The 26784-nt window shown below is 53.8% G+C and overlaps 1 protein-coding gene across 11 annotated transcripts in view; it reads right to left on the minus strand.

Moving 5' to 3' along the window:
- The window catches only part of LDLRAD4 (low density lipoprotein receptor class A domain containing 4), a 120648-nt gene that overhangs the window by 33783 nt on the left and 60081 nt on the right, over positions 1-26784 (minus strand). For 6 of the 11 annotated variants that reach the window (XM_074352317.1, XM_045518945.2, XM_074352313.1 and 3 more), the window contains 3 exons: positions 23495-23926; positions 11291-11431; positions 9736-9878 (listed from right to left, as the gene is read on the minus strand). In XM_074352317.1, the coding sequence (XP_074208418.1) occupies positions 9736-9878; positions 11291-11431; positions 23495-23534 (324 nt within the window). In that variant the 5' untranslated portion in view covers positions 23535-23926. The remainder of the gene's footprint in view (positions 1-9735; positions 9879-11290; positions 11432-23494; positions 23927-26784) is intronic. The other 5 variants (XM_045518948.2, XM_045518946.2, XM_045518947.2 and 2 more) reach the window with 2 other exon arrangements.

The raw sequence follows: 26784 nt of genomic DNA on the forward strand, positions 1-26784 counted from the left end.
CTGACCTCCCCTCTTTCCGCTCCGTGGCTGTGCCCTAGATTGATAATCAAAGCAGGAAAATGCAGACCTCAGGGAGTCTCAATCCCCACATAGAGTCCTGAAGGCGTTCTCCCTCAAGAGGGAGCCCACGTGGAGCCTCTGTCGCAGGACACTTCTGCCAACTGCCTGCAGAGAAGAGGCCACACAGGACAGAAGTGGGGCTGGAGCCCAGAGCTCTGCGGCTCCCAGCGACTCCATCTGTGACAGTGCCTTGGGCCAGCTTCCACATAACTGAGGAAGAACACACGCAGCAAACCTTGCTTTAAAGAACCTCCCGTGTTATCAACCTCCACTTTCCAGTATATAAACTGTAAACATCCATCACACCATCATTTCAAAGTGGCCACAGGTGAACCCAAGAGACTGGATTCACGCACAGTCCAAACTTAAAATCTCCTGTGACACCCTGGGCCCCTCAGGCCCGTGTCAATATGAGCAATGGTCCTGACTAACACAGCAAATTCCGCCGTGCCCTTCACTCGCGAGCATTTCTTCCCCCAAATTCTTCCCGGGACAACAGATAACTGCCGTGCCCACAGACCACGACCACCGTCTGGGAGCAGGGGTCCCCACGCAGCCCCATGTGTCTGATGGGAACATAGCTCAGCCTGTGGGACGATGCCCAGCCCAGTGGTGCTCCCTGACCGCAGGGCTCTCCAAGGACGCGGGGAAGCCAGAGCCGCCGAAACAGGCAGGTCACCTGCACAGGCTCAGCCCCAGCAACCGCCCCATGGGCAGCCCCGCCTGGTTTCAAGCATGGGGGCTGCATCAGTCGCGGCCCAGGCCGGCTGACAGCACGAGGGGCCTGGGCCACAGAGCCCGGCTCCCTCTGCCCCCGGCAGGAAGCATCCTCGTCTTCTCCCCTGCATGTTTGCCTTCTGTAAAAAGCCAGTAAGGAAGTAAGAATTCAGCACAAGATGAGAATGCCATTCCCTGTGCTGCAGAGCAGACACTTGCTGTTTACCTACACGCGACCGAAGCATGCTGCACAGCAGACACTGACACAACACGGTAACCTGACTATACTTCAGTAAAAAACAGAAAGTAAAAATTAAAAAGAAAAGAATTTACCAGGCAGCCATACTGTGTATTTGTGAGCTTAGCACTTACAGTGCTAACAATTTTTTAATGATTTGATGGCTGGAATGAACTTCGTATCCAAAGATTTGGTAATACTCAGGCCAATATTTAGCATTCAGTTGTGGGTGTGCAAATACATTAGTATTACTTAAATCCAAGTTAAGAGCATTTTAGAAGAAAATTGTCTCAAAATGCACTTCGACACAGTCCTAAGAGCTGGTTAACAATCAGGGCCAACAGAGAGGCTATTTAGCTCTAAGAAGGAATTTCAGGAGATGTGACACCAACTGATAAAACTATGCCACTTAGTAGGCGTACAAAACCTACGTGAAATGAAACTGGGTCAAGATCCAAAGAAAACAAAAAGCAAGCTGGTCCCTGGAGCAGATGGAGCGGTTTCCATACCCTATTTATTTATCTAGAAAGCGGACAGAATGAGTATTCGGTACTTTAGTGATAGTTCAAAGCGTTCTCAATGTTTTCAGTATTATCCAAAGATTTTACTTTCTAATCCAGATTTTCCTATTGTGCTGACCCAGAACTTCTGCACTGATTTTCAAGAGATTTGAGGCCAGTGAAATAAAAGGATGTGAAGCGTTACGTTTCTTTGGGGTAGAATTACCAAAAACACATAATTAGTACACTTTCAAATGTTTCAAAATATTATTTTGTTGCTAAAAATCTTGAAATAAAACCTCCTTCCTCCTAGAATGGGCCTTGTGCTTATCATGAATGAAAACAAACCAAAATGAAACAAGAAGCCTGTGTCATTCACTGGTCCCTGACTGTCACAGAGTGAGAAGCCATGTGTGCCTGAGAGTGGGGACGTCTGCTCGCGGGCACACTCTGCACTTCCCCTCTTAACTCCTTTTCCAGGTCTGCACGTGTTAATACCTGCCCGCCAGCTGGCAGACCTTTTCACAATGTGCCCTTCAAGATAAAAAACACAGCCGTCTGAAGACGACAACACTCTGGAGGGCCGGAGAGAGAGAGAAAGGAACGAGGGAGAGACCAAGGCAGACAGAAAGACAGACTCAGAGACACGGCTCCCAGTCAGGGCCCGGCCACGGGGCCGGCCAGGCAGGCCCACGCCACTCCTCACTCTGCAGACCTGCTGAGCATCGAACCGGCTGTCTGCCCAGGCGCATGAGGTAACGTCTAGGTCTGCTGCCAAAACCTTTCCCACTGGCAGGACACGTCGGGTAAATATTTCTACCACGGGAGACCACATTCGCCTGCCGCCACCGCCGCCAGCTTTACTGCGTTAATATTAATACCTGGCCATCCCGCCTGCGTGAGACTGAAGATGGGAACCACGTCGGCAGGTGTGGGGGGAGAAGAGACAGCCTCCCACTCGCACATCCACCTCCCCGACCAGGCAGGGGCAGCACTGACCTCCTGCACCCCCCCCCAACAGAGCCCAGGCTGCAGCCGCCTCTCCTGGGACCACCACCCAAAACGCCGGGCTGCCTGCACTTCTCTCGGGGAGAGGCAAGGGGCCTGGTGCCTGCTTCAAGCTGCCTGGGGAGCTGGAGTATCTGGAAATGTGGTGGACTGCCAGGTTTCTCCTCCCTTCTAAAAAACATTTCTAAGTTTGCTGCACCATCCATTTTTGAGGAGCTGTTTTCAGGGCCTCACAAATGACGGGCAGCAGGGCTGCTCTGGGAGCGCCGTCCGTGGTGACACGAACAACACACGCTCACGATGCAGCGGATCATCCCGCAGGGGCAGTTACAGAACCGCTCCAGAGCACTCAGTTACACACTCCCGTGTGCTACTCCATGAGGCCTCTGACATCAGGCCTTACTCCATGAACAAGACAGGACTGTTGCTCCAGGAGTCAGCACCTGAGTGTCCGACCTCACCGGGTTCACGGAGGACCACCCTCGAGGCACAGACTGTCACCAACTGAGCTCCGCTCACCGGAGAGCTGCATCATTGGTGGGGGGGTGAGGGCAGGAAAGCGTGAGTCCGAGGGCAAGTCTTCCCTCAAGGCTCGCAAGGGCGGTGCTGGCGTGACTCACAGGGCCGAGCACCTGGGATGGACTCTCTCCCTCTGCATCCGCCTCTGACTCCTACGTCACGCGGGGAGGGGAGCAAGGAGGCCACTGCTTGATGCACCGAGCAAGCGAGGGGAAACGGCTTGATCTGGGCCATCTGGCCAGGCAGTTGCTAAGACCATGTACACAGTGGTTCCTAAATTTTTTTTTTAAAAGATCAAACCACCCTCCATAAAGAAAGGGTTTCCAGTTACTCCTAACGTGTCCACATTTCCACGTTGTGAACAACACGTCTACAACAGAGATGTGCCTCTGAACAGGAACCCAGCCTTCCCTCGAGTCAGGGTGGCAATCCTGTCTGGCACAGACGACACCTGGCAACTGCTCGGCAGTAAACACACCATTTCACGTCCTTCACTGGACGAGTGTGTTCAGGTCCAGGAGGGAAGCACCCCCCCCCCACCCTCACAGCACACAGAACAGACATCGGCACACCTGGTGGTCCCCGCACGTGGGCCCCCCTCCCCCACATGCATGGGGCTCTGAGGACGGTCCAGCCAGGGGCCAACACCCTTCGGGACCAAGGCCACACCTATCAGCAGAGGGCGGAAAATTCTCTTTTCACTTTTAATACTCCTCTTTTTCCTTTCTGGAAAACACAGAAAACTTCCCCTGGAGACTTTAACAAACCGTAAGACGAGGTAAGGCATAAGAGGGTATGGGGCTGTCGTTTTTTAAATTGTTTTAAGTGTGGCACACATATAGAAAAGCACACGTATCAGAAGTCGTGGTTTTCAGAAACTGAACCCAACCATGGAAATTTTTAACCTGGATTGTAATATTTTGAAGTGAAAATCTCACAAAAGGATACACTAAGTGAAAACATGTTTAATTTTGATGTAATTAACCTGCTATCATTTCAAATAATCGAACCCCTGCCTCTGACGGCACCGCCCCACGGTCAGCACAGGCCCCAGGCCCCAAGGGCGCCCCATACTCCAGCCCTGGGCAAGCTGGCGCTCTGCTTCTACTCATTTCCAGGTGTAGGTGGGGAGAATGAAGACCTCCGAAGACTTACAGGTGGGCCCCTGCCAGCGGCCCACTGTGAGCGGGGATTCCTGCAGGCAGAAGAGCTCACTCACGACCACATGCCCCACAGGAACCTGTGTTTGGTGTCTGGACGAGACAATGGTGCGGCAGCCAGCAGCCTGGGCTGCCCACTGCAGAGCCTCACCAGCCTGCGGCAATGTGAGCTGGGGCTCCCTCCGCAGCACCCCGTCTCGCCCCCTCCTGCAGGCCCCGGTCCTCCTCCTGGAGCTCGGTGTCCACCACTCCCACCTTCCCTTCCTGCAGCCATGGCAGCCCCCTCCCCTCCCTGGACCCCTCCCTGGGAACCAGCCTTCCTCGCCTGGGCAGCAGGCCCTCCCCTGCAGGCACTCCCTGCACATCACCCCGCGCTCTCCCCTCCCCTGCAGACCCCCAAAGGCCACGCTCAGGCCACAGCTCCACATCACTTCCTCAGGGAAGCCTCTCCTGACCCTCCAGGCAGTGGTGCTTTGCCCTCCCAGGCTCTGCACAGGCTCCACCCAGCACAGGGCAGGCACTTAGCAAGTATCTGCTGAATGAAGGAATGAATGATGATGTTAGGACAAAACCAGGCTGCACCTGGGAGAGGGGGGGGGGGGGGGCGAGGCAGGGATGGCTCGGTTCATCCCTTCGCGTCCCCTAAGAAATCACGCCCCTGCTAGGGCATAAGCTGGGTGTCCAACCTCAGCCTCAGCTGCAGAAACCTTGCTCCCGGGTCTGAGCATGTCCAGAAGCAGCCATGGCTGAGGGTCTGCTCGGAGACCCTCTCCTGGTCTGCACGTCTTCAGCCAGGCCACTCCCCAAGCAGGCGAGCTCACTCCCGTGCAGCCCAGGACAGTGCCTGCGTGCCTGCGTCAGGACCTGGCGGGTGGGGGGTGGGGGGTCTGCACCTCAGCCCAGCCTCTCCTCTCTGTGCTGGGATGACCACACTCCCCACCTCAGCAGGGAGCCCCTCCAGGCCTCTCCATCCCTCTCCTGACGTGCTTTCAGGTGCCTTTTTTTATTTAAACATAATCTTAACAATCATGGGAGCATAAGACTCTCCAAAGCCTGTGCAAAGCATCCCTGTCACCTTCCTGACTGTCTCACGTGGTGACAGCGAGTTCACCTTGAGGCCACCGACCCTGCAGAGAAGGGTCCTTCCGGTGACTCCTCCTCTGGTCTCTGCCTTTCCCCGTCACTTCCCACCCTGACAGTCAGCATGGGGACATCATGCAGTGGAGAGGAAACTGCCCTAAAGAGACAGGAAGCGTCCACGCCAGGGACCTGCCAAGGACGACTCCTGGGACCCTGACACGTCACTTCACTCTCTGGGTTTAGGTCCCTGCCTAGAAAGCAGAGTTCAGCGCTGGGTGGTCTCTGAGGATCTCACAACGTAACTGTTCTGTGCCACAGCCTCGCTCTCTTACTCAGAAACCTTCCGCGACTTCTTTTGGGATAGGGAATAGAAACATCAGGCCTGGCACCCCTGGCTCTTTGCAATCCCAGTCTACCTGTCCAGGGCTGCTCCTCACAACCAGGCCTTGCCTCCAAGCGAGCTAGCCCATCACAACCTCTCCACTCAGCTGTTCCCCCATGTGCTCCCGGCCCTCCTGCCAGGCTGCTCAGGAGAGGGAGCGCACCAGGACCCCCACCCACAGTGAGGCCTGCCTTGAGCACCTGCTGGAAGACACTGTCTGCAGTCCCAAACTCTGGCACCGGGGAACCCACCTAATCTCTAAAGATCTTCTCAGGGCCCTGGCTCAACACTCGACAGGGCCACATCCTGTCTACCTGCGCCCACCCACCTCCCACCCCCTGGGTTCTCTGGCCCTGTGCCCCTTACACTCTCAACACTCACGAAATGCTCTGTGAAACACGCCCCAGAGGGATGTGCTGTTGCCATTCAGGGACCCCGTCCCCACAAGTAAGCACGCTAAGCACATCTGCCCCAGAGTGCTCTCCAGCCTCCTATCCAGACATCTTCTTTCAACAACTGAAAACTGACCAGTCCTGGTACCTCGTTCTTCTGGAAGGAGCTACTAACTGGCCATCAGCCCTGTCATTTCCAGGTTAAAATGTCCCAACATTAGAACAAACACGGCTCCTGCGACACGTCGGGCTGCAGGTGCCCTGGTACATCTGAGACAGAGGCCCTCTCCCTCTTTTAAGGTCAGACTGGCATTTAAGAACTTGAGTTCACACCAAGCCCCCTCCCCTAGGAGCAGAGAACACCCGACATTTCTGTCTTCCAAGCACACATAACAGGAAGGGGGGCATTTTCCTCGGTTGTCCCTCTGTGGACACTATGTCAAGTCACAGACACAGAGCTGAATCAAGCCACAGAAAGTATGTAACTGACCTGGCCTGGCTCATCCCCCTCCCCCCACGTCCACTGTGGACAGGCTCCCAAGACCTTAGGGGAAGGGGCCAGAGGTTTAGCTCAAGTTCCTTTGTCTCCCACTTTCTAGAGCAATGAAATGAAGGAAGCCCAGAACCCCACTAAAGACACAGAAAGGTGAGAGGCAGCGTGCCCCGCTGTCCCTTCAAGAACAGGTGTGCCCACGTGAGGGCGGGGCCTCCTCCCCAAGAGGAGACCGCAGGGCACCGCTGCAGCCGAGGCACGTGCACGCCCACAAGTCAGCCCGGGAAATCGCGGGAGCCTGATGACATAGAGGATGTCCTGCTCCTCTGACAACAGGAGAACAGAACCAAGAGGTGTCGGGGCTTCCCCAGACGCCCAGGGCTGTCGGGTAAGTGGGCATCACACCCTGATGCTGCGAGGGGCACCCCCTGCAGTCTATCCAAAGCGGATGAGCGTCCGCCCCATGTGTCACAGTCGGATGGGGACAGCGGGCAGAGTTCGGGGAAGGAAGACGCCTTCCTGAAGGTCCGCTGTGCCCTCTGGACGACCCGGAAGGTACTTCCGAGAAAAGCATTCTGGGAGGAGGCCCAGCTCTCAGACACATGGTCTCTTCCTTCCGTGGGGACTGTGCACCCTGAGAAGAGTTTCCATCTTTGACTCCCTTTTCCTTCTGGGAAGGCAGAAGCAACGACCATCTGCTTTCCCTCTGCCGTTAGCTCTTAGGATGTAACAAGAACGGATGAAGGAACGAAAGCGATGACTGCTAAATTCAGGTTGTTGGGAGTTGTTTCCCAAATTAAAAGCCCTGGCTGGCATCTCCAGTGAGACGGAACTACGAGGGCTCGGCAGCCAGCCGTTAACTCCTCAGGAGGCCCGGCCCGCGGGGGTCCCTCCACCTCTGCAGCACGCACAACCCTGCGATGGCTGAACGTCAGCCTTACTGCTGCAGTTACTGGAGGACGGTCCCCTCCCAGCCGTGCTGCAGACCTTCGGGGCCAAATACAAGACTATTGACAACAAAGCCAGCAAGGAGGCCAGCCCGGCTGAGCTGAGTCTGCTGGTCCGGGCGGGGCCTCCCCACCGTAACTTCACCCTAAGGGTACCCCACGCACCAGACGCACACGCACTGAGACTGTGAGTCTGCACAAGCAGGGACCTGCTGCTGATTCCATAATCGCACCCTGGACACTGAGGAGACACGGGTGAAATGAGCACCAGGACGCCCCCCGCGAGCTTCCTCCTCATCCCCCGCGGCACCACCACGATGCGGGTGAGGAGACCAGCCTGGGCCAGTCCTTGAAGGTTCACACAAAAAGACAGCCAGCCAGGGCAGTCTCTCCAACCCCGTCCTAAGCAAAGGCTGAACCAGGAACAAGCAGTCAGGGCGGACGGTCTCCTTGGCCGGCCATGGCAGCACCAGCAGAACCCACTGAGCGGTGCTCAAGGCGGGCCCAGGCCCCCAGTCAGCAACCATCCCGAGGACACGCCTCTTCTCCGAATGACATGCCCGCATCCTCACAGCAACAGCACCATCAACACACCTCTCCCTCACCCCTCCCTAAAGCCTAGCATCACGTTTGCAGGAAAACTCATCAGAGACAGAGCCCACCCCTGCATCCAGCCTCCCCCAGGAAGCAGGCGGGCATCGATTTCTGTCTGATGGCGGGAGTGCTTGCCAGGACCCTCCTGGTTACTCAAGCCGCGTCTCGTGTGTGTCCTCGGGGGCCAGGGCTCCGCTCGGGCAGGGACTGTCTAGACAGTATTCATGACCCATCTGTCTGGCAGGCCCAGTGGATGGCAGACTCTATTAGGACTGAAACGGTCTCCCCCCTCCTCCTCCCGTCCGCTCTCCCTTTGCAAAGCAGGAACCTGACACCGAAAATCACTATCACTGTTGCAACTCTCAAAATAGCACTGCCAGACTTTCATTAACATCCATGCTAGACTACTAAATATTTAAAGAAGTGGATAAATTTCATCTCAAGTGGGACAGCCCCCTACACACGAAAGCAGTAACAGAATCAAAATGTAAATCTGAGAGGCTGTTTTTATCCACGTAAATTTAGTGTCACAGCGGGAGGAAGTGGAGCCCAAGGTTTAATGAAACTCCCTCCCTCTGTTTATCTGAAAAGGCAACACTGCCTTTCAAGACCTGCAAGATTTTAACTGATCAGAAAGCCATCCTGGAGAAACAAAGGTACAAATCAAGGGGCGGGCAGGTGGGGAGGGGCCCCTGGCAGGATGGTGGGGAGGGGGCGGCATGTGCCCCTCCAAGGCTCACCCCACAGAGTGCCGGGAAGTGGCCACAATGACCCCTGACTCCGCCTCCCCTCATCGCGTTTAGATGCCATCTTGGGTCATTTTCACACAAACCTGTAACTCTTACGCCATGGATTCTTTTTTCTTTTCTAAGTTGGAAAAGGGGTGGGGAGCTCTGTCGAAAGAACACGTGCTGCTGTGCAGAACAGCCTGGTCCGCGGTGAGCAGTCTCTACTATGGCCTTGACCGAGGCAGGCAGAGCCCGCGAGGGGAGCCCCCACCCACCCTGCCTGGGGGCAGCACAACATGTGGCGTGCGCACCTACCCGCCCTGCTGCAGCGCTGAAGGCGCGTGGAGGTGCCCCGCGTGCTGACGCCAGCTCCAGCGGGGATTCTGGGGTCTCAGGCTCCCAGCAGGGAAGGCCAGCAGCAGCAGAGGCCCCCACGTCCACTGGGTCCCTCGAGGACCGACCCCCGAGTCGTGCCAACAGCGCACAGTCAGGCCAGAACTCAGCACCCAGTCTGTCAGCAGAGGAGACCCGAAGGAACTCAACAACGCCAGCCACCCTGGTGTGCTGCAGCTCCTGGGTGACAGTTTAGAATCTATGTGAAAGTCCAGGATGAAACCAAGATTATCATCAGTTTTCCATCAATTAAAACCTGTCCTATAGACAAGCGCCCTCGGAGCACTCACGTCTGCGGGCCTAGCGACAACAGACTGGTTTGTCTGGTCTCCACCCCAAACCCTACAAACTGCTGAAAACTGATGAGTAAATCCTTGCCTTACTCAAAAAACATCACGGAAAAGACACACACACACCAAAAAAAAAAAAAAAAAAAACACTTAAAGCAAAAACAAAACCACAGCCTGAGTGCAGTTCCTCACTCCAAGGTCATCTAGCAGGGTGACCTGAGCACATTACTTCACCTCTCTGGGCGCTGTCTCCAGGCTCAGAAGGGCCCTCCGTACCACTAGTCCCGGAGAAAGGAGCCGCGCTGCCGCCCGCCCTGGACAGTGATGATGGCGGGGCTTCTCCCAGCGCCACCTCCCTGCTACTGTCCACGGGGCCCCTGCCAAGAAACAGGAACAGTTACTACGGAAGACGAGACCAGACCAGACCGGGGCAGCCGCAGGAGTCTGACGCGCGCTGTGCAGCAGAGAGCAGTACTGTGGCAACACGACGTCTTCTGGGTCTGATGACAGTGCTTGTTGTGGAAGAGAGTATCTTTCTGAGGAAATGCACATGCAAGTAATTTCAGGCAAAGAGACACAGGACCCGAAACTTACTCTGAACAGGTTCAGAGGAAATTAAAACATCAATACATAGAGACACAATGATTTCAAAAAGGATAATATTTGTAACTTTATTCTATACGTCGAGAGATCAGCTTTAAAACCCAAGAAATACTGATGAGAAAGGGAGGCAGGGAGGAAGGGACAGGCTCAGGGCGCAGGAGGGCGGCAGAGGCGGGCGAGGAGAGGAGAGGCCGCCTCTGGGCAGAGGCCAGGGTGCTCCCCCACTTCTCACACAGAGCCTCAGGCCCGTGTGACCTCGCACAGGGCCCAAGTCTCCCCGGGGCCCGTCACAGAGGTGCTGCTGCCGCTCAGCCCAGAGAAGACCCGGGGCAGACACTGCCCTCATGTGGGTCTCCTCCTTCTAAGACTCCGACTCAGCCTCACTGACTGCGGTGCCAGCAGGATTCCTGCAGCCCTGTACAGGCGAGGGCACCGAGCTGCCGGAAGAGCCATAGCCAGGACCCCGACCCACAGGCAGGCTCCGTGGGCGTGGCTCACTGCGGCCCCTTCTCCCGGGTCCAGGCAGCGCGCTGGGTGAAGGACAACACTGACGACCACTGAGGCCGCTGCAGAGGAAACAGGATCTCAACACCAGGAGAGCACACATCTCACCTTAACCGTCTTCTCCAAGAGCAGACACAGCGCCCTACGAACTACGGATGCTCGAGGTGAGAAGGGGCAAACTGCTCCAACAGAAAGGCCCGGGGGAACACCCGCACCACTGGACTCCTGAGCTTGGTGAGCCAGGCACTGGTCCCACATAAACGTTTTCTACTTTCTCAGTGTAACTACCTGGTTAATTGTGGACTCCCTACATACCTTTCTTTGCTTATTTAAAAACTTTTGTGTCATTATTTAAAATTACTCTAAAAAGCCTATGAACCCAGTAAGAAGAATACTGAATCAATATATTATTCCTTGTGATCAGTCAGTGCTTCTAAGGCAAGAAGCAGAAAGCCAATTCCAAACACAGTGCAACTGCCATCTCTGAAAGCGGAATGAACCTCCGACTGTCAGACACACCGTCTTTCCGCCCTAAAAGACAACCACGGTCCCCCCGTGAAGATGCAGGGCCTCTTCCACTAACTAACGAGCAGCATCCTTCCCACTCCCCCAGGACCCTGCCTCCTAGCCACCCCCAAACACAGTCAGACGTCAGGACGCTGAGGTGCAAGGAGGGACTTACAGCTGAAGATGCCCGGAGGTGGGTGCTCGGTCACCAGGAGACAGTTTTCCTCGTCGCTGTTGTCCCCACAGTCGTTCTGCTGGTTACAGACCAGTGACCCAAGATACAAGCATCTACCGCTGGTGCAGGTGAATTTGCACTCTGAAAAAGCACAACACAAAGCATGCAGTGGTCAATGAGAGCCCGTGCTCCTGAGCTGCTATGTTCACTTCTCCATTCGTGTGCCGTGATGGCTGGGACTCGGTCTACCTCGAGACCACAATAAGCCGCGCTCACAAGGGGCTGCCCTCTGTGAAAGGCACAGTTCAGTGCCTGGGGCAGCCGGGGCCTGCGGACACACTCACTCGATGTCTCTAACCCACAGAATGAGTAACACAGGTGCCCTCCTTCCACAGCCTGCCAGCAGAGTCACAGCTTTGAAACTCTTCCTTTGCTTGAAAAACTCCTTGGCAGTTATCCCATGCCTGCACGGAGGAGGGGAGCGGGTGCGGCAGCAGCCCAGGCTCCAGCAGGACTCGGGGGCTCAGGCTGGACAAAAGGAGGCTACAAAATTTTATTTCCAACTTGTCACAGGATGCTGTGAGGCTCTGGGCAAAACATCTAACCTCTCTGGTGTTCGTTCATCTCATGCCTAAGGACCAGGTTTAATACCAAAGGGACAGCACTGACTTTATGTCATACAAGAAAGAAAAATAGTTTGTGCTCTCTGCTACCTGAGAAGCACCTGTGCCAAGGGCCACGTGAGTGACTTAAAGAACAAGATGGAGCCCAAACCAACTCCCACCGCCACCAAGGAAGAGGGGACCTGAAACCTGCACAGGTCAGTACTGAAAATGGAATACGCTTTTATAAGACTACAAAATAAACAGGGGAGGGTGTAGCTCAGTGGTAGAGTGCCTGCTTAGCATGCACGAGGTCCTGGGTTCAATCCCCAGTGCCTGCATTAAAAATGAATAAAATAAAAATACATAAACCTAATTACCTAACCCCCCCCAAAAATAAAAAAACTAAGACTTTAAGATAAAGTTGCAATCTTAGCACTGTCAATTTAAACGAAGGAGATGACATAATCACACACACGTGAGCACACAAACATCTGTACACCTTACACTGCCTGGGAGCCGCTCCTAGGAGCGCCCACAGAAGCTGGCGGATACACATAGAACGTCCCACTCAGTGGGCAGATGGCAGGAAAACACCTCAGGAAAAGCGCCCCAGGACCCCCACTGATGCTGACCCTCACAGCCTCTTCACTCCTCTTTGATTCTGTTTGGAACGTGCGTGACAGGCCTGAGTCAAGTCTGAGGTCCTTCCCACTCTAACATCCACTGTTCAAACAAATAGTAATGGGGCAGGCACCAGCACACAGCCCTCCACCGGCTCTGCTAGCGGCACGTGGGGCTGCAGAGGGAGCAGCCCCCAACCTGGTGTAGACAACGTGCCAGCACCCCCAAGGCACAACCAAAAGCTAGTCCCTGGCTGCACCTCCGAGGTGAAAACCGCCCTGGGCACAGCCTGGGCTGCGGGGAGCTCCAAGGAGGCCCCACCCCACTCAGGGGCACGCGTTTAAATCCAGCTATCTGAGATCACATTTATGAAGTGAACTTTTTTTTAACTTAGTGGAAAAAAGAAATGTCAAGGAAAGAATTTATCTTTCTTTCCAAAAGAAATTTTGGAGTTTGCAGTCAAATGCTCTACCCTTGAGCTACAGCCCCTGAAATTTTGGAGTCTGGATTACTATCAAACATGAAAAGGACATTAGCCAAAAGCCGGGACCCCCAATTTTGCCGAAACGGTGACCGGAAAGGAGGAGACACTAACTGAGACGGAGTCAAACTCCAAGTAAAAAGCCAGCCACTGCTGTGGTTTGAAAGGACCTCGGGTTAAACTCCCACGTCCCAGTCGACGTGGAACTTTAAACCAGCCGGGAAATGAAACCACGTCCATACTCTTCTCTACTCAGGTGGTCCAAGGGAGACCCGTCCAAAGTAACAAAATATTTTCAAGGCGACGACCGTGACCCAGTCATGCCTACAACCAATACGGAGGCCCGTGTATGCCGAATGCCTGGGGCAAGAAGGGCGCGCGGAGATCAGAGAGCAAGCCCTCTTCATAGTGTGAATCTTCTACATGAGCATGCCTAAGACGCATGACTTCTTCCAAAGACGCGGTTCCTTCCCCATATTCTCCACACAGACACTGCTGCCAGCGAGTAACGGGCACTTGGTGAGTCACCTACCTGCTGAATAAACGTATGACCTACCCTGAGCCCACAAGAACCCTGTGAAATTATTATTCCCGTTTTACAGACGAGGAAATGCAGACTCACATCAAGTGACCTGCCCATAACTGAACTACTAACAAATGGCAAAATCCAGGTGTGTGTCCAGATCCCCAGCCTCCGGTCTCAGGCTCTCCAATCGCTGTCTCTCGGTTTCCAGACCTGCTCTCGTGGACATGTGAGACTCAGCTGTCATGAGTACCCCACGTATGCAACAAAGTTCTCGAGCCTGTGTCTCGGGTGGGCTTGCCGTCACCCAGATGCACCACAGCAGCTTCACGTGCTTAGAGCGCTCTTACTTCTGAGATAATGGAAGTATCAGTATCAATATCGAAACCTTTTCAGTGGTGAGTCGCCAGCTGGGTATCACTAAAAACCTCTCCCATCTCATGCCACTTGACCCGAAACAAGTGCACTGAAATTTTGCGTCGGCTTCCTGGTGCGCTATCGGGAAAACTGCTATGATGTTATTAAGTGTCACAGATTAATGCTGCAGCTGGAATGAAACGGTCTGGCCAAGGGTCTGTCCCAGGTAACCTGACTGTATTGACAGAGGCAGGCTTCCAACTCGATCCTGACCCACCATGCAAGACCGTCTCCACCACACTCTCCATCCAAAAGCCCAGTGTGTTCAGACATCAGGGGTGGTCCTCCAATAACCAGGTTATTGTGACATTTCAAACTAAGACCCCCAGGTGAGAGGCTCTAACCTCGGCCGTGTACGGAATCCCCTGGGCTCATCTTTCACCACCACTGACAGAGCCCCTGCCCAGACCTCTGTGCTCCCTGGCCGGGCGTGTGGCCAGGACAGAGGGGGCCTGGAGAGCCTCAGAATGATGGGGCGGGCAGCCCGAGGGGCCCCTGCCTGGTGAGATCAGACCCCTCGCCGTGTGAGGCCCTCTCTAGCTAACAGTACTCTACTGGGATGTTTAGTTGGTGTTTGCTAATTTACTTTTTAAAAACCCTGATCTCTTAAAACAGGCAGATATTTTGATGATTCCTGGATATAGGGCCCAATTGCTACAGCTCTGTACTGTCAACGAGGCATTTCAGAAACCCTGGGACCACAGGAAGGGCTCCTGAACAACATTTTCACACACAAGAGCCAGAGCGCCCTCCGTGGAGCAAGACGCAAGTCAGAGAAGGAACACGGAAGAATTTTTTTTAATGTTTTCTTCTCATATTTTGTCCATTCTTTGTGAAACTTGTTGAGTATTTCTGCTAAGCCAGAAGCTGAAAAAAATTAAAGACTGTCAAACATCAGAAACACTGGCTACAAATTCAAATTCATGGTTCTTTCAGACGTATAATATTGGAGTAGAATATAGAATTAGAGACTCAAGAGCCAGTTTTTCCTTCAGGAGTTGCAGGTTTAATTTCAAAAGCTGAAATATTTAAATAATTCCTAAGGTAGATAAATAAATCCCCTTCTCTAAAGTCAGGATTTTTAAAGTGAAGAAAACGGCGTTTCTTTCTGCCGTAATTCTCTATTTGATTTCTTATTTTTAAAAATCTAGAATCAGCAATAGATTTTAGAATCACTTCGCTCTTAGTGACAAAGAATTTTCTCCCAATTTTGAGTCCTCTGCAGCTTCTCCAAACTCTTCCACAGCCTTCTGATGAATTCAGTGACTGGGAATTGTCGTAGATTCATGACACCCTGCTGCCGAGAGGGCCCTGGAGAACGGGGCGACCTCTCCCTGTCACAGACGGCAAACAGCCCCAAGGGAATTCCTGACTCACCCAGGGCAGACAACAAGCCTCCTGTGAAATGGAACATAAAACCCACGATTTCTACCAAGTTAGGGGAAAAAACTTTCTGTCCTAAATGTCTTTCTAATTACGTACAAGCTAATACTAACCGTCTGGCGTATACCACGTGAAAGAGGAAAAAGGAAAAGAACAACCAAGAGTAAGAATTTCTGTCCTGAACATGCCCCTCCTGGCCTCTCATAGAGAACTTCTTTTCCTTGCAGCACTACAGGCCAATTGAGGAGCTCTGGAAGTCCTGTGCCTAACTCCTCAACAGAGACCTCAAAACCACATGACTCACAACCAGGACAGGGTCTTAAATGCACCCTTCGCAGTGGAACAGTGGCTGATAAAATTCCTACCTTCTGAAATTAACCGCCCCGTCCTTCTGCTCGCTTCTCCCGAGGGCGCACCAGCAGCCGTGCTCCAGGGGTGGTGGGACTGGCCACCCAGCACCGGGAGCTCCAGGCCTCCTGCTGCTCTTGTCACTTGACCCAGATCTCCAACCGAGCACCTGCTCAGAATCGTCTCCTGTCACAGGCTGGAACCACCCTCCACCTTCACCCGGCTTCCCCGCCGGCCTGCTTCAGACAGGATGGGCCGCAGACACCCTCCACTCTCAGCTCCAAGGACCTGCTCACCATTGCAGTGGCTAAGCCCACGTCAGGGGACTGGTCTCCAGGGCGGTCACCAGTGACAGCAGTGTGGAAGCACCAGGGCCCGCTCCTGGACGGACGGCACCTCGCTGTAGCCTGATATCCCTGCTGAAGCAGACCGCTCTGTCCTGTGTGTCCTCAGCGGAGACAGAACCACTGGTCCCGCCTAAACAATCACTCCCACCCTCACCACGCCCCGCCTTCTCCTCTCCAGACCCCAGTCGGTCCCACCGCCCATGTGACCGGAAGGAGCAGACACACTGAGGGGACCCAGAGTCAGGGTCTGATCCTACTTCACAGCACATACGGCAGCTCTTCCCAACACTGCTTCTCAGACAGTCCTGAACCAGCAAGAAAACGGATCCGAGTAAGAGACGAAGACGGCAGACTCTGGGTCCTGACGCACACGCTGAATTCATTCAAAACACACACACTTTCTTCATATTCCAGTGTAACAAACCACCCTGTTTAGAAATGTGCCCCTTCCCACCCACGTTCAAGACTCCCTATCTACGTTTCTTGCTTTATCTTTCCTGTAACACTTAACACCGTTCCATAAATCACATGACTGACTCTCGTTTGCTCACCACCCCGATCACTAGAATGTGAGTTCATCTAAATGTACGGAGGGCACTGATTCTTTCCTGTTACCTTCCTGAGGCCCAGATAACGTAATAGGTTTTCAAACAAACATTTGGTGGACAAAGGAAGGTTTATTCTATCAAGCAAATTGTTATTTCTAAATCAGAAATATCATGCCATCCCTTTGCTTTCTACCTTCAGAACAGTCCACGTCGGCCACATACGTGAGACCCTCCCTCCTGATGTGGTCCTGACCACCTTTCCAACCTCACTTCCTGACTCCTCGCACACTGCCCTGGACGCCGGACACGCCCAGACACGAGGCTGTCCTCAAGCACACTCAGTTCCCCTCGTGGTGCCTGGTGCCCCCCCACCTCTCCTGCCTGGAATGACTCACTCCCCCCACTTACTGACAGCTGCCTATGACCTTCCATCTCCCCATCCATCCGCAACTGAACACGGCTGCCTGTTTCCATGGTGACCTATGCATCCTCCTGTTCAGCCCTTGTCACACTGCCATCACCTGTCTGCCTGCCTCGCCCACTGGCAAGCCCTCTCGAGCCCAGAGGACATCACACCTTTGCAGCCCCGGCATCCAGCAGTGGGTCCACCAGTGACTGCTCTGACTTGACTGAACCGAGAGCACGGGGGAGGGGCAGAGGAAGCGCACTCTGGTCGGCTTTCTTCCTTCCACCTGGAATCGGTGCTTCCACACAGACATGCAGCTGGAGAGAGGGTGTGGAGAGGGTGACACGTTCAGGCCGCGGCCCACACACCGCACCAGCAGGGCCGCTTGTCCCTGATGATCCGAGCGGCTGGAGCAGGGTCAGCACACAAACCGGTCCAGTCCCCTCGTCTGCACCGTGTGTCCAAACTGGGAGCCACAAAACATAGATGGGGACCTGTGTGTGTACGTTTGTCACACTCAGACAGGATCACACAGAAATGACCGAGTGTCAGGTTCCTGTGAGAAGGAACGTGACAGGTCGTGGGGACAGTTATCCCACAGATGAGCCGAGATGGTGCATACACAGGAAGGTGAGAAGGGACGAGTGCGAGAGCCCTCAGTTCCCGGAGCAGCTGAGGTCACCACTGCGTGGGAGACACAGTCAAGAGGGCTTTTCCAAGTTCTCCTTAACATCAGCAACGGCAGCTGCCAGAGTTTCAGGGAGTGTGAGCGCCACGACACTGCTGGCGTCAACGAGACGAGGACAGGCTGCACTCCAGCAGCAGCCCAGGCGGCACACGCCGTCTCAAGGGCAGGCTCCCGGGCGCCCCTTTAGTCCTGCTCAGTGGAGGCCACGTGACCAGAGCGCGCTGCCAGCAGCCATGGCCCGCGGCCCTGCACAAGCATATCAGGAGGGAAACCGAGCCTGCCGCCCAGAGGCAGCCATACCCAACGACACCCTCCTCAGCGCAAGGCTGCGGAGACAGGAGGAGAGGAAAACGGGTGCCCCAGAGACAAGCCACAAGCAGAGAGACCTGCAGCAGGTGCAGGGTCTCCTGGCCGGGGCAGCCAGTGCAGCCGGGCAGGGCTGGAGAGAGGATACGCCTTTGGATCCTGGAGCCTGAAGCCCTGTTTCTGACTGGTTCCCCCCCTCCCCTCCCGGTGTGGGCCCCACAGGACCAGGGCACTGGGGTGTTTTTCAGGAATGATGAACGTTGGATGAATAAAAGAATGATAAAGTAACGGAATGAGTTAAGGAAGTACAAGGTAGCAAAAAGTTGCTCTTAATTCAGTAAATACTCAGAGATGAAAGAGCAACTTGTTAACCACAGCAGGTATCAAAACGCACTCAGGCTACAACGAGCACCGAGAGCAGGGCCCGCCATCCTGCGGACACCAGCGCTTCACCCACATTCTTGGGGGCCAACAGTCAGGAACTCAAATTACGCAGGAGTCCCCCGGTCACCGCAAACGTGTTTCCTCCACTCGTGTGAAAGAATGTGTGCTGACCGGCGTCTGCAAACGGCACGGACCCAGGAGCTATAGAAAGTCTGCAGTGTCAGCAGCACTGACATAAACGAGAACACTCACGGGGAGATTCGGCATTCCAAAAGTTACGGTTTTCACTTAAATGTCCAAGGGATTTTAAATTTTTTCGTAAAACTTTTAAGATAAGAAAATCCCTGTATTGCCAAAATCACACTTTGGAAACAGATCTAAATTATAAAAATTGCTCGAGTTACTGGAGATTAAAAAGGTTGTAAATCCAGATTTAGTTACTGGGCAAGCACCACACTGCTCAGCCGCGAGTTCTGGAGACGGTGTTTATACCGAGAGCAAGTTCAGGCCACACAGACGGTCCCGTAGCCAGAGCTGCAGCTTTCGTTTTGAGAGGACGGCAACAGGCTGTGGTGACTCCTTCTAAGAAACCAAGAGACTCACAAGCAGAAAGAAACCAAGAGCCAAGCCCCCGGGAGGAGAGCTGGGGGAGGAGGACGCAGGGTGTTCGTGGCTCCCGTCCTTCTGCCCGGCAGTGCTCGCTGCTGAAAACACCACGGAACGTGCATCAGACGCCCTCCCGCTAAGCGAGGTGGGCCGGAGCGTGGCTGCTGGGCGCCTGGCACTGCGGCTGCCCCGGATGAGGACCCACCGCCCTGGGGACTGCTCGGGGGCTCTGTCCAGCAGCCGAGAGATCAGCCCCAATGTGGACCAGTGTGGGTGTTACCTGCCGGGGGAGGCACCTTGAAAGGCTGCATCAAGAGAAACAGCCCTGGTGCTGCCTGAGGGGCCAGACTGGAAGAGAACGGGGGCTGGAGGAGCCCTGTCCTCCCCCTATTGGGCCCCTAGTGACACGCTCGCCCCTCAGGGACACAGCCCAGTGTCCATCCGCCCATCTCTCCCATCCCCGTGCCTCTGCTGGGAACAGCACTGCCTCTCCCCAGACCCAGCTCCTCACAGGGAGCCCCTCCCCCCACCCGCCTGCAGAGTCTTCACGCAAGTTGCAGGATCGACAGTGAGACTGTGCTTGGCCACCACCTGCAGCTGTTTCCTTCACACCTGTATCAACACATCTGAAATGTGTGCTTGGAAAGTACCAGAAAACACAGAAACTGAAGTTCAAGAACTGAACGTGAGTAAGTCCCTCTCGCGGACTCAGTGTTTGGGAGATGGACAATTCTTAACAAGCAACGATTCAAAAAGAGACACAATTTAAATGTACTAAATATATAGCAAACAGCACTGGTTAAAACTCACAGATACTCACACAGACGTGGAGAGAGCCGTGCCCTGAGCCCTACGCCCGAGCTGGGCCCTCAGCCTAGACTCCTTCCCCGTTTCGTCGGCGAGGCCGTCCCTGCACACCCCATCATAACAGTCAGACCCCATCGTCTCTCATCTCCTTCCCCATCTGATTTTCCCTATGACTTGACCGCTGTGTCAAGTCATGGGATCTGCTTGTTTACTTCCTGTCTGTCTCCCTGGCCGACTAGTAACTCCCCTGAGCGGAGGAGCCTCCTCTGCCTTGCTCCCCTCCACCCCCAGTACCTGCCTCAGTGCCTGGCACACATAAGTGCTCAACAAGAATGTGCTGAACAGGTGAATCCAAGAGTGAGCCCCACACCACTGACCCACAAACAAGCCACATCCATTACCCCTGATATATCCTTCAGCCAAAGCGAGGCTGGTCACGTGTTTCAAAGAAATAGGAGGGAAGCAAGTGGCCCCTCTCCTCCACAGTCTCCGTCCTGACCCACGTGTTAAAGTGCAAGTGAGCACAACGGGGGCTGCCAGCGCCAGGGTGGCTCCCTCCATAAACACTCTCCGGGCCGGCAGCGTCTCCGTCCCTGTTGTAAGATCTGGCTCCGTGCCAAGCCCAGAGCCCCCGGCACCTCACCCCTCTGCACTCTGACCCAGGCCCAAACTCCTGGTGCAAATGGACATTCCTGACAGCCTCCAGGATCTTAAAGGGATGGTCATAAAACACCCTCAGGACACTTTTTTATATGGAAATAAAATGACCGAGTCTTGCACGGGTCCCTCCTTTTCCACACTCACAAGTAACTTAATTGTACAAACACACACGACACGGGCATGTTGCACGGAAGAAGTCTATGCAGTGTTTTTATTAAATTAAACGTTTTCCTGTTTTTTAAGTCATTTCCCCATCGTATTTCCAGGGCCAGCCTAGTGCCCGGCATGAAAGTCAATGGAAGTCAGTGAGGGAACCAAGGCCGCTGGGTCCTGACCCAGGAGTGTGCCTCTATCTGTACGTCAGCAGGACAAAGAGAAACAGAAAAGACACAGAATCGAAACTGCTCAGCAGCACGCATGGTGAAAGTACATTTCTGTCTTATGATAAAATATAGCAAGACACGTGCATTTAAATGACACGTAATACAGATTCTCACTGCAGGGGAAATCCGTCTTCACTGAAGGCAGTGGAGACAGTCATGTGAGAACACGAAGCCCCACTCACAAAGGGCACCAAGGTCAGAGGTCTGCCCAGCAGTGACCCAGAGCAGCACACATTCACGTGAGCTCACAACACGGACTCCAATCCTGTCCCACACTCTCAACGTCCTCTGGAACGGCTCTTCCGAAAATGTCCTCAGATCTCTGGGCAAACCCCACTGACAGCAGCACAAGTCCCTCCAGTGCCACACTGTGTAAATGAGGCGAGCCTGGGGTAACAACTGCTCGCGGCCATCAAGTCAAGCACTGCCGAGACACCAAGGACTCTGTCCTGCACACTGACAGCCGCCTGAGAAGCGCTCGCCCACACACACTCACTCACCTTGCAAACAGCCCTCTGAAGCACATGCGTTGGCCTTATTCTCGTGTCTTAGATGAGGAAAGTGTGGCACAGAGAGGTTAAATTACTCATCCAAGGCCACACAGGCTGCCGTGGCAGCACCTGGGTTTGAACATAGCAGCCTGGACCAGAGGCCACATGAATCTAAGCACACGGCGCCCTTTCTCTCTCCAGCAAAATGTATGTATGACTTAAAGTGACCACTGCTTGGAACATCACCAATTTGGATACCAAAGGTTTAGATCCCTCTTGGTAAAGAGTCATAAATGAGACATGTATGTTATGGGTGGGGAGTGGGTGGATACAGCTCCTTCCTCTACAGGGGGACCACAACATCTTAAAGGGAGACCCCTTAGGAGGCAGTTTTATGGTTTCAGGTCTTATATTCAAGTCTTTAATCCAAATCTGAGCTGATCTCTCCACACGGTGTAAGGCAGTGGCCCACCTTCATTCTTCTGCGTGTGCCTATCCAATCTTCCCAGCACTGTTTCCTGAAGAGACTATCCTCTCTCCACTGCATTATATCCTCAGTTCCTTTGCTGTAAGTTAACTGACCAGTGTGTGTGTGGGCTTACTCCTGGGCTCTCCATTCTGTTCTACTGATCGATGTGTCTGTTTTTATGCCAGTAAATACCACACAAGCCATCATCTTCTTGGTGGGCTTTCCATCCTGTTTTTATGAGAATTAACAGGACCAATCTTATAGTTGGGTAAGAAACACCAAACAACCAAAGCAATCTTAAGAAAGAAGAACAAAACTGGAGGCATCACACTCCCTGGTTTCAAACTACATTACAAAGCTTTAGCACTGGAAACAGTGTGCTATTTACTGGCATAAGACAGACACATTGATCAAAAGCCTAGGAAAAAATGCCTTCGCCCCTCACCACTCAGGACAACTAAGGCAAGACTTCTCTGCATCAGCGTCGAGAACCCGCAGAAGCCGTGCAGCTCAATTCCGGAGACTAAGACAGAGTCTTCAGTTGCCCTGGGATAAGACTAGAGTCAAACAACACGCGAACAGCAAATGAGTGGTGCCAGGGGAGGGTGGGGTCACGGCTGTGCCCACCCAGGGACGACCCTCCCTAGCACGGCCCCCAGGAGGGAGGCGCCCCTGCTCCAGGTGCAGATGCTGAGAGGGCCGGCAGCAAGCACTGGACCAGGCAAACTGGCCCGCCGGCTCCTGGTTCTTCTGTGAGAGCTGCACGAGACCATCTTGATTTTCCAACAAGCAAAGGGAGGAGGAAACACGCTTGTGACCGGCAGGGAGCAGAGCTCCAGCCAGTGGAGGAGGCAGAGCTGCAAGCTCTCACCCGGCCCACCCAGCAACCTGACCTGCCCTCCACACAAAACTGGAAGAGCCACAAACTTGTAGGACTCACAGGACCAGAGAACACAGTCAATCCTTGTATATTTTCTACCATCCTTCTTTAAAAAAAAAAAATTTTTTTTAAAAACCTCTTTTCACATAAAAATGTTTTCCTTGGATTCCACGAGGAATCAACCTTATGGCCCCCATTTTATAAATGAGGGGCCAGCCAGAGCCCCAAAGAGTTAGTGGGATGTTAAGTGAACCAAAGAACCAGGACCCAAATTCAAAAGCCTGGTGGTGCAGGCCCTGGCTCTGGGGGTACCAGCCAGACTGAGTGGGTCCCTGGAAAGGAGCAAACCAGGCGGGGGCAGATCCACGTCCAAGAGCAACACAGGGCTTCTCTAAGAGCCTCTAGGCAGCCCACCCCCATCTGCACACGAGTGCACCTGAGGAAGAAAACTAAAGACACGCAGGGAGAGGTCACCCATCAGCAGTAACCACTCTCTCCGGGCCTCCCCAGCTCTGCACAGACACACCCCCGGGCACCATTCTGCAAGTGACAGGTTTCTATCAGAACTGACGACTGACAGGATACCGCGTGTGCCCCATGACTGAGCAATAGCAGAATAGTGAACTGCCAAATGCTGTTTCAAATTTCTCTTTACAGAGAAGGAGGACGTGGCACAATTCTGTCAAAATCAGTAACGCAGCAGCCTGAGCCGTGACGCCAAGTGGCCCTGAGACCTACAGGCAGGTGCACATTCATTTCGCACAGCTGTCTAGTACTTTATCTAGTCTAGTCTCAGTTCTAGTTCAGCTGCGCTGAACTGAAGTTCTCAGTGAAGCGCGGACGGTTCTCACCTGTGAACGCGTGTGTGGCCGGAAAGCCAGCCTCCTGCATGCTGCTCTTGCAGACCCGCACTCCGACTCGCCGCTGTCCCGACACAAGGAGCGTCCAAGGGCCTCAGGTGACCTCCATCTCAGCATGCCCACCTGGCTCCTGGCAGCATCTGACTCCCACCTGCCTGCTCTGGACCCTGGGAGCAGGCGGCACCTGGGGTGGCCCCAGTCTGGCAGCGTCACCCTCGCACTAGTCACGTCAGCTGTCCAACCAGAATGCGGAGGCCATAGTGGGCCCAGAAGTGAGGAAGCTGTCCCACCGACCCTGGGCTTCCCACCTCATAGGGAGGGCCCCCAGAGCCGCCCGGCAGCCAGCATCCTTCCAGGGTTCTCAGCCACTCCAGGGGGCTCAGGAGGGTCTCATCTGCAGCTCTCTGTGCTTCTCTCCCGCTGCTGAAATTAGAAAGAGAGGTCACTGTCCTGATGACCCGCAGAACACGAAGTTCAGTAGACCCACAGAGGCCAAAAAAGACAAGGAAAAGCCCCAGAGCCTGCTCGTGACCACACTGTGGGGTGGGGGAGGGGCAGCACCAGTTTTGGTGCCTGTGAAGGGCGGAGCGGAAGCTGCACCTGCATCCTGAACCAGACCAGGCTGGCTGCTCTGAGCTGCTCTACAGGTCTCCCCCAGGCCACTCCAGGCCAGACACCTGGAGAGGAAACCTATTTCTTAAGCAGGTTCCCAAGGTCTTAGAAGTGGGGTCTGGGGTTCACACCCACTGCTGTCAGCAGGCCAGTAAGAACTTGGATTGAGCAGTTTTAAAAAGCGACTCTTAAGGGGGAGAACAAAGGCCAGTATTAATTTCTTTAAAAGAACAGGAAGGAGGGGGAGCACACGGCTCAGGGGTAGGGCATGCGCCTTGCATGCACGAGGCCCTGAGTTCAACCCCAGTAGCTCCGTTAAATAAATAGACAAATAAACAGACCTAATTACCTCCCCAATTTAAAAAATTTAAAAAACACAACAGAACGGAAAAGTAAACTTAATGTATAAACTGGCCCATGCATATTACATATTCCATAATAATAAAAGCATTTGACACAACACTTTCCAGATACTTTAATGTCATTCTATTACACAAGAGTAAAATTAACATGAGCAGAATTCCAAACGTGAATCTTCGGTACTGGAGAAAGTGATTATCATCACCTCATTCCAACCAACTTACAACCAGTTTGTAGGAAATGTAACCTTATTCCTCTTTCACAAATCAGAGAAAAAAAATTTAAGAAAACAGCACATAACAGACAGGAACCCTCTGTTAAAATCTTCTTGTTGCTGTAAATGTAAGGTAACAAAGTAAAACATCACTAACACAGACTAAGTAGAAGGAAGACCTAATTCATTAACGAAGCACCTTCATCGTAAGAAAATGCAGCTGCACTGCCTTCGTGTACCTGCAGTAGCAACCTGTCACCAAAGTCAGCCCAGGGGTCCTCAACTTCAACCAACAGGTGAAAATTTTAATTAAAATCATTTACATAAATGGTGGTTCTGAAGTCCTTGAAAATGTGAGAAAATATTCTTCCTCTAAATTTAAAAATTCCCCATCAAATGGCCAATACTCACAAGGCACGGACACCCAGCATCCCAAAGTCCTACGGCAACTCCTGGAGTCAAGGACCACATGCACTGTTGTCAGGGGACTGAACCGCCAGATGAAAACAAAAGCCTGCCTGCCCTAAAGCCTGACAACCTGTACTCTCTCCTGTGACGCTGTCAATGCCCAGAAATGCTGGACTGTGTTTGTCCTCTTTCTCCAAACTCAGACAGACTAAAGTGTGGTGAGGTCTTGATGTTTCATTGTGGGGTTTGGTTTAGATCATCTTGTTTCACTGCAAAAGGTACGCTACATGACTTCTTCTAAAAACCAAGCTATACATTTCAAGTGGCTGCGGGCAAGACTGAGGCTGATGCAGACAGAAGCAAAAGAAACAGCAAACTCTCCTCGCTTCTCTGTCATGCTCAGCAACGCTTAGCTGGGCTTCTCCTAAAAGAGAGGCGTGGTGGCAGGCCTGCAGCAGCTCGCTCTGAGGTCTCAGGCATGGTCTTGGCCTGGACTTTTAGGGCAGGACACGTGCCATTCCCAACAAAGACTGAAGGGGCACAGTCCCTCTTCATGAAACACTTGGGAGCCTCCTTATGAGCAACATTCAAGTTAAACTGTGAACAGCCATCCCATGCTTTCCTAACTGCTAACAACACAGGTAAGACACCCCTTCCAGAAAGATAAACAAAAGAGAGGAAAAGGCCCCCAGAATCTACGGACTGTGCTGATCAGGGAGGGACCAACCATCCACACCAGGGCCGGGCACCAGCGGGGCTCAGTGGGAAAGTGCAGATGACCAGCACGCTGGGGACAGGCGAGGGCTGGGGCCCAGGTCAGCAGAGCCACAGCATGTCTGCCTTCACTGCCTGGCAGCCAACCACGACTTGGCAGGAAAGCGGAGAAGCCGAACACGGTGCCCATCGCTGCCCTGCTGCCTCCACCCTCGCGGGCCCTGCTCACAAGGTGCCCTCACCGGCTAGTCTCAGAGGCGTCCCTCAACCAGCCCTGGCGCTGAAGCAGGATCCCAACTGGAAGCCCCATGAGACAGGCGGTGACTGGCTGCTCCTCCACTGGCCCTCAGCACCTAAGACACCACCTGTGCCAGGCAGGCACTCAGTACACAGGAGTCTACAGGACGCACAGATGAGTGGGCCAAGGCAGCCGGTGTGTAGAGGGGCACACACACCCCCGGCACCCCAGCCCACCGCCCCAGGCCTGAGTGACAGGTGGTGGCCCCAGGCTGAGAGGCTACTCCCACCTCTGGTTCCGAGCCTCTGCGCTGACAGGGCTCTGGCTACCACCACTGGTCACAGTGAGCCAGGGAGGGTGCGAGGTGACCCTGCGCACCTGCGCTGCACAGCAACGTGCCCAGGAGAGGCCCGTGGGGGTCTCGGGTCTGTACCCTCTCACACCGCAAAGACCACTCTAACCCCACAGAGGCCGAATAACAGCCCAGACCTACTGAGCAGGAGGTGTGGGGCTGACGCCGGTCCCTCCTTCCAATCTGCGACTCCAGAATCGCAGGTTGTTTCCTAAAAAGGTTAACCCTGGTCATACTCAAATCAGGAAAACCAAGGGGGAAAAAGAGAAAGAACAGAAAGAGGCTACTTACCCAGGACGGAAGATCACAGGGTAACCCTGAACCACATGCACGAGCCCCCGCTGCAAGCACACCACCACCATCCTGTTGTGTGTGCACAGGCG

Source organism: Camelus bactrianus, chromosome 24 (genome assembly GCF_048773025.1).
Source record: "Camelus bactrianus isolate YW-2024 breed Bactrian camel chromosome 24, ASM4877302v1, whole genome shotgun sequence".
Lineage (NCBI taxonomy): Eukaryota > Metazoa > Chordata > Mammalia > Artiodactyla > Camelidae > Camelus > Camelus bactrianus.